Source organism: Watersipora subatra, chromosome 11 (genome assembly GCF_963576615.1).
Source record: "Watersipora subatra chromosome 11, tzWatSuba1.1, whole genome shotgun sequence".
NCBI classification, from domain to species: Eukaryota; Metazoa; Bryozoa; class Gymnolaemata; order Cheilostomatida; family Watersiporidae; genus Watersipora; species Watersipora subatra.
In genome coordinates this window covers 8905980-8918343 of record NC_088718.1, presented here as the reverse complement: position 1 = coordinate 8918343, position 12364 = coordinate 8905980, and the positions used below count along the sequence as shown (strand labels likewise).

The 12364-nt window shown below is 34.6% G+C and overlaps 1 protein-coding gene across 1 annotated transcript; it reads left to right on the top strand.

The window, feature by feature from the left end:
* Positions 1–5195: 5195 nt before the first annotated feature.
* Positions 5196–6621, top strand: LOC137407786 (uncharacterized). The gene is made up of 2 exons (XM_068094168.1): positions 5196–5358; positions 6299–6621. The coding sequence occupies exons 1-2, from the start codon at positions 5196–5198 to the stop codon at positions 6619–6621; spliced, it is 486 nt and encodes a 161-aa protein (XP_067950269.1).
* The last annotated feature ends 5743 nt before the right edge of the window (positions 6622–12364 follow it).

Below are 12364 nucleotides of genomic sequence, written 5' to 3'. Positions count from 1 at the left end.
CATTATTTGTCGCTGAGGACCTTTCGGTAGCAATCCTAACTGCTGTGCCCACTGTTGTTGTATAATTGATTGCTCACATCCACTATCCACCAATGCTTTTATCTTTGTGCCTTTTATCCATACATAAACAAACGGTAGCACCGAGTTTTTTACATTAGGGGAAGAGCCGGTGCATACACTTCCCCACTGGCATTTCCCTGCATCTGAAAACAGTTTTTCTGAATGTGACCAAGTTTATTACACCAGTAGCACCTGACCTCACGGCGCTGCCAATGCTGCCTCCTTTTCCCAGCAGCACATGAGGTCGTTTCGCCATTTCTTGCAGTTATCATCATGCGGGCCCTGTTCACTAACTCCGAAAGACCCATGTCTTCTACAGAAGCAATAGATTTTAGTTGTGTAGCCACTTCTGTAAGTAATCCTGCCATGAATGCACATTTAAGCAATGGGTCAGGTTCTGATTGTCCCATCAAAGTTATTAAACGTTTGAGATCTGCCAGATATACATCTACAGCTTCACCATCTCTTAAAGCTTGGTTTTGCAGCTGAATATAAGCACTGAACCTGTCTACACTAAAAGCTGTCAACAAAGCTGCCTTTACTTTAGGGTAGTCTTCCTTGATATCATCTTCTAAATGTTTATACACGGCAAATGCTGCTCCTGACAAGAATAGTGGTAAGAAGGTTGTGAGATCGTCCATTTTTTTAGGCTTGGCCACTAACTCTAGCTTGTCCACCCAGACACTGAAGTCACCGCTTTTACCATCCTCATATGTCTTGATAAACTCGGATACCTTCACTGACATTTCTAATGTAGTTTAGAGCCAAAATAGCTTGTGATTTATTAGAGCAATCACAAAATGTGCACCTTGACACTATGCATGTATTTTCATCAATGCTGGCTTGAGGGATTAGTTCTAGCTACATGACAATGAGGGTGTTACATAATACATTACATAATACGATGCGAACTACAGAGAGCTGATCACAAAGTTCCCTGTAACTGACCTCTTAGCTTTAACAACATGATAGATGGTATAGCCTATGGTAGCTACTACGAAGAGAGCTGGAAAACAGTGTAATATATATAAAGAGCAAATTCAGCGGTGATCAGTACAGTGTGTAATCAGTACAGACTCTTAGCATATCTTCTCTCAAAATGGAACTCTTGTATACATTCTTATACATTGTTATTGCAAACCAACCATCCTAGTTGAGATGGGTTGACCAAAGAATACTCAGAACAAGTAGAGAGAGGTTTGTCTGGGAATGTAGCCAAAACTTGCTCAGGTCAATCAATAAATAGCAAATGGATGCAAATGAATAGAGAAATCAAACTTGATTAGAAAGTAGGAGATGGCAACCGAGTTTAATAAAGATAATTTAGGCCTTCTTTCAGAATAAAATGTGATGGAACCTTTACTCTTCCTAAAAAGGCAATGATGTTAATACTATTAAGGGGAGGAAGGCTGCAACATGTAACAAATCAACTGGCACAATTCATACTCGAAATTAGAAATGTTGACCCATAGGTAGTCTAGGGCATACTAACTCACACTAGCGCACTCAGACAGTGTACTGAAAAGAGCCAGGCATCAACTCAGAGTCAAATTTACAAGCAGATGTGGGTAAATAGAATTCTTTCCTCAGGTCCTAACTACATGGGAAGATAACTCAAATGTTTGATTTGAAAACAGAAACCATATAAAACAGGTTTTACTGTAATAAGTAATGGCAACCAAGTCTGTTCTGTATTAAGCGATGTAAAGCGGGTCTTTACTGTAGTAGGTGAAGTAAAGCAGGTAATTTACTGTAACAGGTAATTTATAGTGGTCGGTAGCCTACTGCCCTACATGATCAACTAATTTTGAAGTTATACAATAAAAGTTTTAAAATCTAATTCAAACAAACTTCCTCATTTGTAGCCCTATTTACTCAGCATGACAGTGAAATGCCAAAATAATAAGAAATATCTGTCCTGAAAAGCAGCAAGAGTTTACCAAAGTCTGCCTGGCACTGTGATGAAGTTAGGTAAACGTTAAACTTCAATGATAAGGTCAATTCAATTTTGATATGTATGATCTCAGTTCTTATTTATTAAGGTTCTTTTAAATTCCCATACATACTTTAAGAGGTATATGTCACTAAATATTATAAAAATACACCAATCCATTGTTGGATGGGATGCGTGATAAGCATTTATTTAGTCAAACATGTCTGAAGTTATCTTTTCCACTACACTTACAATAATATTTGAGCTACATGGTAATTGCTCAATCGATACTGTTGAAATAACTTCTTTTGTAGAGTTCTAAGGTACACTGATTTTATTTGTTATAAAGTTGTGTTTGAGTTTTGTAGCCTAAAACTTTGAATTAGTGGACCGTGTCTTTTGAAGCAAATTGCCCCATATGTTCTTATCCATTGTTAATTGACGTTATGGCGACTCATGCACTTGTACCCTCCAGTTCCCTAATCAAGTTTAACTACTAATCTAGACAAAAATTAGTCTAATAAAATTGTCTAATAGAGTAGTCTACTAGAGCAGTCTAATAGAGTACTCTAATAGAGTAGTATGATAGTGTAGTCTAGCAGAGTACCCTATTAGAATATTCTAATAAAGTATTCTAATACAGTAGTCTAATAGAGTAGTCTAATAGAGCAGTCTAATAAAGCAGTATAATAGAGCAGTCTAGTAGAATAATCTGATAGAATATTTTAATACAGTAGTCTAATACAGTAATCTAATAGAATAGTCTCATACAGTGGTCTGATACTGTAACAGTAGTCTAATAGAGTAGTTTAATTGAACAGTCAAATAAATTTGATGTTCATTGGTACATTTGCAAGTAGCATTACATACTAAAAGTATTCAGTAAAAAGATTTATTTTTTGAGTTATTGTAATTTTGTATTTTGATAAAATTTTACACACGTCTAACGATTTCTTTAGTATTGTTTGTAATAATGTCCTAGAAGTATTACTTTACCCTACGCACACACATCAACAAATTACTATTCTTGTTACCCTGCTCTTCAACCTGATTAGCAACCAGTTTAGCTGAGTACTTTCAGCAAAGATCTAGACAAAAACTTGTTTTATTATACAGTCAACAAATCTATTCAATGAAAACCTGAAAAACAAAACACTTTTTGAAATAGGTTTTCGTAAATTTTTATAATGTTGCTTCAGTATTTCAAAACAATTCTAAAGATAATCATATTAATTCAACTGTGACTGTCTCTACATATTCTAATTTTCTACTCTACGGGGCTTCTTACATGAAGCTATTTAAGTTCTTTTAGTCAGCGATGAGTGTCCTAATGGATTGTTGTATATTAATTTGGTAGAACAAAGACTTCTGTTCTTAATTCAATGATACAAAACAATACATGTATATATACACATATTTATATATACATACATATATATATATATATTTATATATATATATAATATATATAATATATATATATATATATATATATATATATATATATATGGGATTTGTGTCCCTTGCCTAAGCTCTGAGCTGCACTGATGAGGCTTCAATAGCCGAAACAGTACTGTCTGTAGCATAAGTATATGCTCCCTCACTTCGGTTTGGTTGAGCGCTCTGTGAGAGGTGCGGCACTATTAGCCTTTGTGCAAAGCTCATCACTTTTGTGATTTGAGCACTCTGGTGCCAGCACATTGACTTTCTTAAAGTCTGCGAAGCAACTTAGTTGTTTCGTGGCAGGAAGTCAACTCTCATGGGTAATGGGATTTGTGTCCCTTGCCTAAGCTCTGAGCTGCACTGATGAGGCTTCAATAGCCGAAACAGTACTGTCTGTAGCATGAGTATATATATATATATATATATATATATATATATATATATATATATATATATATATATATATATATATATATATATATATATATATATATATATATATATATATATATGTATATATATACATATATATACATATATATATACATATATATATATATATATACATATATATATGTACATATAATATAAATATATATGTATATATATTATTGTATGTATAATGTATATATGTATTATATATATAATATAAATATACATAAATATATATAGGATATATATCCTATATATATATTTATATATAAATTGTTTCCTCACCCCGGTTAACCCGAAAGGGTGGTAAGTTCTGCTCTAACTTGGGTCTCCTACCAGAGTCCTTGGGGGTTTGAGCACTCGTATCAAGATCTTAGCTGTTGCCATAGCACACTTTTCTGCAACTCACCTGAGTTAATTGCTGTTGGTATTTGGGCAAGAAACATTTTATGCGCCGGTCTTATTGCGCCCAGTGCCCCAATGACTACTGGGATTACAGTTGTTCCTACATCTCAGCATTTTTCAATCTCTTCTCAAAGAGGAAGATATTTCTCTACCTTTTCTTTTTCTTTGCTGGCTATATTGTAATCATTGGGTACTGCTATATCTATTATAGTAGTCCTCTTTTTCTCCTTGTCCACCACCACTATATCTGGTTGGTTTGCTAGGACATGCTTATCAGTCCGGATGTAGAAGTCCCAGAGGGTCTTAGCGCGATCGTTTTTATTGACCTTACCAGAAGCTTCCCATCAGTGTTGTGGTTTATTAAGGCCATACCCGTCACATAGACTTCTATACACATCACCTGCAACAAGATTATGCCGCTCAGTGTATGCGTTTCATGCTAGCTGCTTACATCCACTGATGATGTGTTGGATGGTCTCAGGTGCATCTTTGCACAGTCTGCATCTAGGATCATCCCTAGTGTGATAAATTTTTGTTTGGAGGTTCCTTTAAATTCGAGGTAAATCAGGATCTTCCACCAGCTAAAACAACAGATGTTTGTAGATGAACCTATAACGCGGAGGGTTATGTATTCACTTGTCCTCCCCATACAAAAGACCGGAGGTTCCTGACAAGTGTGAAAATTATCCTGCTTCTTTTGTCTTTGAAGGGGACACTGGGTCAGCTCAATAGTCAAGAGTTTAATTTTCTACCAACTTACTCGTCTACTATTTATGTGGGCGCTGGTTCTGTAAATGTTATAGAGCATATGCAAAAAACTAAATATAGAAACAGGTATTCTGCTAGCTGTCATGGCTTGGCCTAGTTGGGCAGCCACACTAAACACAGCTTTGTTGTCACTGATGGCGATCATGGAGTGTACATGGAATATGAGTCAGAGATAGATAAGGTTCTTCTTGTATACAGAATAGACTTGAATGAGAGATCTTGTAGACTAGATTCAGACTCAGCTCTACTTTACAGTGACTATACGGCGGGTTGGGACACATGTACCACTATTATTTCGCAGTTTGAACAATGTGACTGTCAGTCTATTTTAAGCTTAGAAAATAGTGACTGTCTTCCACTACCTTACTAGATCAATACCAACTGTTTAAACAACAACTATAGTATAGAAACATTTGAGTTGTCTTTTATGCTGTAAAAAATTGCGTAACAAATATTACCTATACTCGTTTGCCAGCAGAACTTGCTCTAAATCAATGTTTGGATTGTTCTATTAGTTTGTCAGATTGTGTTTCTGTAACTGTATATAAACTTCATAACACAGATTCATCGATTTCATTTGCATACATTGTCCTTACAGAAATATGACACGATGCAATCAGCTATTGAATGAAAAGAGTATTAACTTATCTTTTGGCCAAGGCGAGGGCTCTGACACATATAAGTCTTTCAGAGGGCCTAAAGTTTCTTTGTTAAACACTGTGGCAATCTCTTATGTTTCTAGCAAATTTGATTTTTCTATTCAGCTGAATGAAGTAGCTATTTATGGATTTGAGCAAGTTTTTTCTACTTTCACAGACGCTCCTCTCTCTACTTGTTGTGAATATTCCTTGGTCAACCAGTGTCAACAAGAGTGGTTGGTGTAAGATGGTAATAAGTTATATTATGTCAACAATGACAATGTGTACATGCATTTTATTTTGAGGGGCGGTGAACTGAAAGACTGTACGGATTGTGTAGAGTCTGAATTTAATTTATACTCATATAACTAAGTCTTTTCAGCTTTCTCTGGGGTGTCGAAATTAGATCACAGAATTTATTATTTGTTCAAGCCTTTAAGGTCTGCTGCAGGAAACTTTGTGATTAACTCTTTCTCCACTCTTGCTGATGGTCCGATCTGTTACTGTCCGGTATACACAGGTTATTCTGTTGGTTGTATAGTTATCGCCACACTAAATCAGTAAGGATTGATTAGTGTTCAAGTTTTGACAAATGCATTTGGTATTTGGATGGTGTGAGATGAAGGTGCACTGAGGGGAGTGAGGGATTCAGGGGTGAAAACCTATATTAGTTATGCTGCTTACGCTTGGCTGACTCCTCTTGTGTTTTTCATTCTTGCACATGTTCTTCACTCAGCAAAAGTAGAAATATTCTATCCTGTACTTACAGATAATATCTGCCTTATACCCAGTGGTTGGACTCATCTTCTCCTGTTCACAGGTCCTATATATTTTTATATTTTGTTAAACGTAGTGCTCTGTATGTCTGCAACAGTCAAGGTTTTTAAAGCTGGCAATTCTATTACAGCTAATGATGAGAAAAAAAAACGCAGAAAAAAATAACAGCTGTAATAAAACTTCAGATAATTTTCAGCTTTCACTGGATTTTCTTATTATTCAATGCAAGTCCTGCAGTAAACATAAATGCAGTATATGTAATATTGAATGTATTTTTTACACTGCAAGGAGTCATTCTTATTATCAGGCAGCTTGTTACTCCAAAAACTTGAAAATATTAAAGTCAGCAGTTGCTGATTTGTCTGCAAGCTTATCTATTACCGAAGAGGTATCTGCTAAAACTGTAAGTTACCCTTGATTTTGACCATCTTCTTTAAAGCTGACAGTTTTCCATTAAAGTTAATGAGTTTATTATAGATTTTATATACGTAGATTATATAATACGTTGCACATTCATGATTAAGTTTTTTTCTTATGCTATAATTTTCTGTAAATTATAATTTGCTGGCAAATACTTGTTGTTTAGCTCGTGATCTGTCAAAAAGTTCTTTCATCATATTGTAGTTTATAAGTCGCTTCTGCTAATTTTGTTTTATTTTAAGATATTATTGCACTCTGTTCACCTTTTTTCTATATTGTATCAGAAAACCTATTCTGTGAGATAAAATATTTACAAAACCCCATAAACTGATTCCTAATAAAACCTTTAATTTAATGCCATGGCTCTTTATTTTTCTGCTCTTTCTCCAGAGTAGCACTTTATTAGAAGTGACATTGAAATAAAGGATGACGTTTTATTTTTCAAAGTAAGTATGCGTGGAGAAGCTCATAGAAGAAGGCAGGGTAATTTGTGCATAAATTAACTTTTTGGTGCCTAGGGTTCTGGCTTTAGGAGCTAACTGTGTAGAAATCTACACGTTTAAATACATACATATGACAAACCATTAAGCCCAATACCAAGTAATTTTAGGTATAAAATTTTTCATAATTACTGTTTTTGTGAGCATCCTCAAATTATAGATGAGGCATCTTACCCCGTTAGCGGGGTAAGATGTGCCATCTATAATTTAAGAATGGGATAAGTTGTGGCACATATAAAAATTTAAATTTTTGTATTGTTTCACCTTTAAAGCACTTTATTTTGTAGTTTCATAATATAATATAATTTTTAATAAAAGGTACAACATGATTTAAATAGCAACTGTCTGAGCATTGTTAAATGATAGCAGGTTATAGATAATCATAATGACATCTAATTTTATTCGATGACAAAACCACTTAGATCTACATGTACATCAAATACAATTTTGCTAGATCATCTTTGTGTGCCACCTATGGTTTTAGGCTGTCCCAAAATCAAGATAATGTCACTAACTGCTACTGTGTCTGTGTTTTCTTCATTTGAGAAGCAGAAAGATGGAAACACACTCGCTTCTTTGACTTGTCTCATGAACATGTAAGACATCACCATTTTTTAGCTCTACTTTACCCACGTAATACTTTAAAGATTGTATCTCTGTTTTGTACTTGACCAATACATAAGAATCCACTTCTATATCATGATAGTTATCCTCTTGTCTCATCATCTCTTTCATGCCTCCTCCACTTTCAGAATCTGACTCCTCAATAGGGTTCTCAATATCATCCTCTTCATCTGTGCTAGAATCAACAATCTGTTTTTTTTCTGTTTTTTTTTTTTTTGAATAGGTTTACTTTTTTTCCTTTCTTCTTATCTCCATATTCTCTTTGTGCGCAAGCTTTTTTAGGGGTATCAGTAAAGTTGTAGAGTTGACCTTTTTTCTGTTTGACAGCTTTTTTGGACCAGCTTTGGCAAAAAAAGGACCTGCTCTGGAGTGATAGCATCACTGATCTTGAGTACTGGCACATAATGCTGCACGGAAACTTGAGGTGTCTCAACAATCTCATCTATAGCCTCAGTAAATTTGTTAGCAGCAGCTATACTATCTGGAACATAGTTACCAGCTACTGGTAGAGATTGGTCAGTTACCATTGATGCAGCAAGCACGTGGTTTTTGAAAATTGTGAAATTCAAAGGAAAAATTCCAGTACACCAGAATCCTGAAAGAATATTTTCAGGGGTCATGCTTAGTGTAGCAAATAAACCAGCAATCTCATAAATAAAAATACTTTGGCCTGGATTTCTCCTCAAACACTCATCCTATGATCTGCGCCAGCATGTTTTAGTGCACCAAATACACATCTGTTTAAAGGGTGAGTTTTGTGCAAAGTATGCGGTGGTAGAGTAAGAAGATTAATCCCAGATTGTTTGCACAAAACTACAACGGGATATGAGCAATTTGAGCTGTGGTTATCAATGATCAACAAAACAGGGGTTTTAATAGAACATCGAGTATTCTGAATAAAGAATGGAAGATAGTCATGAGCAAATATATTGGTGTTCATATATCCCGATTTAGATGCCACGCCTTTAGCTTCTGGTGCAGCATTGTTTAGAAAAGACTCCTTCACAAAAACACGTGAGAAAATGTAGAAGGGAGTAAGATGATTTCCTGCTGCATTGACCGCACAACAGAGGGTCACTAATTCTTCTTTTTCTTGTAAAGTTATAGAGCCCATTTGCTTCACACCCAGCTCAGTTACAACTTTACCAGGATTTTTTACAGTTGTAACTCTTGTTTCATCTAAACTATAAATTGTATTAGTTGCAAAGCCGTGCCTGGTCATGAGATCTAACAAGCTTTTGAAAAAACGTTCAATTGCTGGCTTGTTGAATGCTGTCTGATGCGCAATTGATGTGGCTTCCGGTTGGAGAATCGAGAGCTTTTTTTTCATGAACCCAGTCAACCAATCACATCCAGCCATTTCATTTTCAAGCCAATTTGGTGGAGTTTGGAGCTTGTTTGCAGTAGAAAAATCAAAAGCAAGTTTTTACATTTGCTTGGAATTAACCCATGAAAACAACCAGCCAGCACAGTGATGTGCTTAGCAAGCCTAGCTTTTTGCTTGTCTGTAAAAACTCGATGAGCTGCATCCATTATTTCATACTTGTAACCGGCTGTTTTTGTCTTTAGATACCTTGCTAACGTCATCAGGTTAATTCCACATTGTTCAGCAGCAGTTCTGATGCTCATATTGTACTCATTAACAAGGTTAGCAGCTTGCTAAAATTTTCTTTTAGATGTAGAATCTCTCTCTGTTTTTTTTTGTAATGACGTGGTATTGTGATTGTGATTGTTAAGCTGCAAAAGACAAAAATATAATGTTTAGAACTCTAATATAATGTGTAAAACCCTAAAATAATGCAAAAGAACATGCTAGGGTAAGTTGTGCAATGGCACAACTTCCCTCAGTCAAGCCGGCACAACTTACCCCAAACAGGGTTCAGTAATAAATTCATGATGGATTACAAAAGTAAGAGTTATAACAAGACTCTTCATTAAGGAAAACATAGAGAATGAATGACCAAACTGATTTGGTAATAATAATTGCTTTGTCTACAACAGTTACAAATAATATTTTGGATCATATTTGAGCCCAGAATTTACTTTTTAGGCAAAAATAGAGAACTTATGTGATAGCCCACTTACCATTTTAGTGAAAGTAAAAGCTGGTAGAGAAAGGTGGTGGCCACTTTCTGTTTTCTAACTGATAAAGAAGACAATTCATTCAAATACTTTTTTGATGTAAAAAATTTCTTTGCAAAGCTTACTCAAAGACCAAACTTACCCCACCTTCCCCTACATGCATTTATTAGTAGATATCTATTGCTCGCAATTGACTTACAATGATCTTATAGCGTGCGATACAATTTGTCGAAGCTAGTGAATGTTTTATTTAATTTCAGATCTGGAAGAATTTTTTAATTTATAAATATAGTTAACAAGGCTGCACAAAAGGTTTATCCACTTATTGATATCTTTGGTACAGTGTGCAGCAAAAACTGATTTTCACAGGTAATAGTTATGAGCGCCGCCGATCCATCGTAAGTTGATGTCAGATTATCCCAATTATGCTACCAAATAATATGCAATGAATTTTAAAATTTATAAATTATATAATAATAATTTATCACATACTACAAGTGTACATTTAAAAACAAGTGACATGAACAAACTATAATGATGTTACATGCAGAAACAAAAATTAAGATTTTTGAACAAATATTTTTGCCTCATTTGCCCGGCAGGTTGCGTTCTATTGCCGCTTTTTGTGTGGAAACATTTTATTATTTTTCAGCTGTTCAATGCTTTCTCTCGTGTCTGCTGACCACAAAACTTCTTCTTCTGCAATGCTGAACCAGTCAATATTAGCCCCCAAACAATTTTTTAGCAGAACCAAACTTTTATATATTGCTATTTGAATAAACTTTTGCAAAAGATGATAAACTATTATCAGCATGCGCACAATCTGAAAATAATAGTACCGACTCCATCGCAACTTTAAACCAGTTTTCACATAAGTCAAAGCATTAGGATTGCATTAAACAAAAAACTACTACTAGCCTGATACAGATCCTAATTATTTTAAGGTGGTGAATTCAAGATGTTACTTACATACCTGTAATTTTAAAGACTTGGGTTTTAAAATGGACTTCAATACAAACAGAAACAACAAGTAAATGAATTGTTATTGATGTAATTGAGCCATTATTAATAAAATTTTTTAAAAACATTTCTACTGGTCACTTGCTTTTATGGGTTTGTAAAGAATTTCAGAGAGTTGTAGACAAACAAAAGTGACATTCAATAGAGGGTGGCACTCTAGCTTTTAACCTTTTTTCCATAGTGGTGTTCCAACAGAGGTAGTGTTCTAATGAACACTATCTCTTGTACAGGTTATACGTACAGGTAAGTAGGTTAAGGTAAGTAGCATTTAAAATTTTGTTGAAGCTGCTCAATGTTACAAGGCCTGATAAAATTGTAAGGCTGAATTCTGTTTAAAGGCAGAAAACTCAAATTATATTAAAAGCAGAACATTTGTCATCCCACTTTAATGATAGATGAGGTACTGATATATTCTTAAAATAAAGTTGTGTGATTTTAAACGTAAAACAATCAATCGGAAAAGCAAATTTTATTTTAAAATGAAAGTAAACACGTAATTTTAAGAATGTTTTATATGATTGGTATTGCATCATACAACGTTAATTGAATGAGAAAATAAAATTTTAGCAGATATTTTTTTCTAGTTTAGCAAGTTCAAAGTTGAAAATATATTTTGGTGCATTCACCTCGGATTATCGCTGAGTTGTAATTCAGCCGTTTCCGGTAACTTATTCCTTAGTGAGATAACGTCTAACGCATTTGAATTTTTTGGTTTAGCCACAGTCAGTTAGCTACAATGCATAGATAGATGTCTCTTTGTTAGTTGCGAATCTGACACTAGAAGTCGTGGCATAACTTCTTTTAGGGTGCCTGTGTCTCAGTCGCCAAATTTAGCAAAATTGTGGCTGTCTAAAGCAAAGCGTGATGATTTAACTTTTTGCAGACTACCTGCAAGTGCGGCCCTGTGCATTAGGTACTTCCATAAAAGCCAGCTTTATTCTGAAAAATTTGGGACAACCACAAAATTAAGGGTAAAAAAGGAAGAAGTTCCATTTCCTAATGGCGTTGTACCATACAGCAAGAGGGCATCATCGAACAGGAAAACTTCAACTGTAAGTAATTCATAAATAACTTTAAATAAATATTAATAACCAATATAGTAGTTTTATAATATAAATTAATAAATATAATAATTTGAAATATTTAGTACTCTACATGAATACAAAGCAATTTAATATGACTGGGTGACAATGAGACTCAGGCTGTGTTTCATATGTTTGACTCTAACCTGATTCACTTGAATTAACTTGGCTAACTGAGTA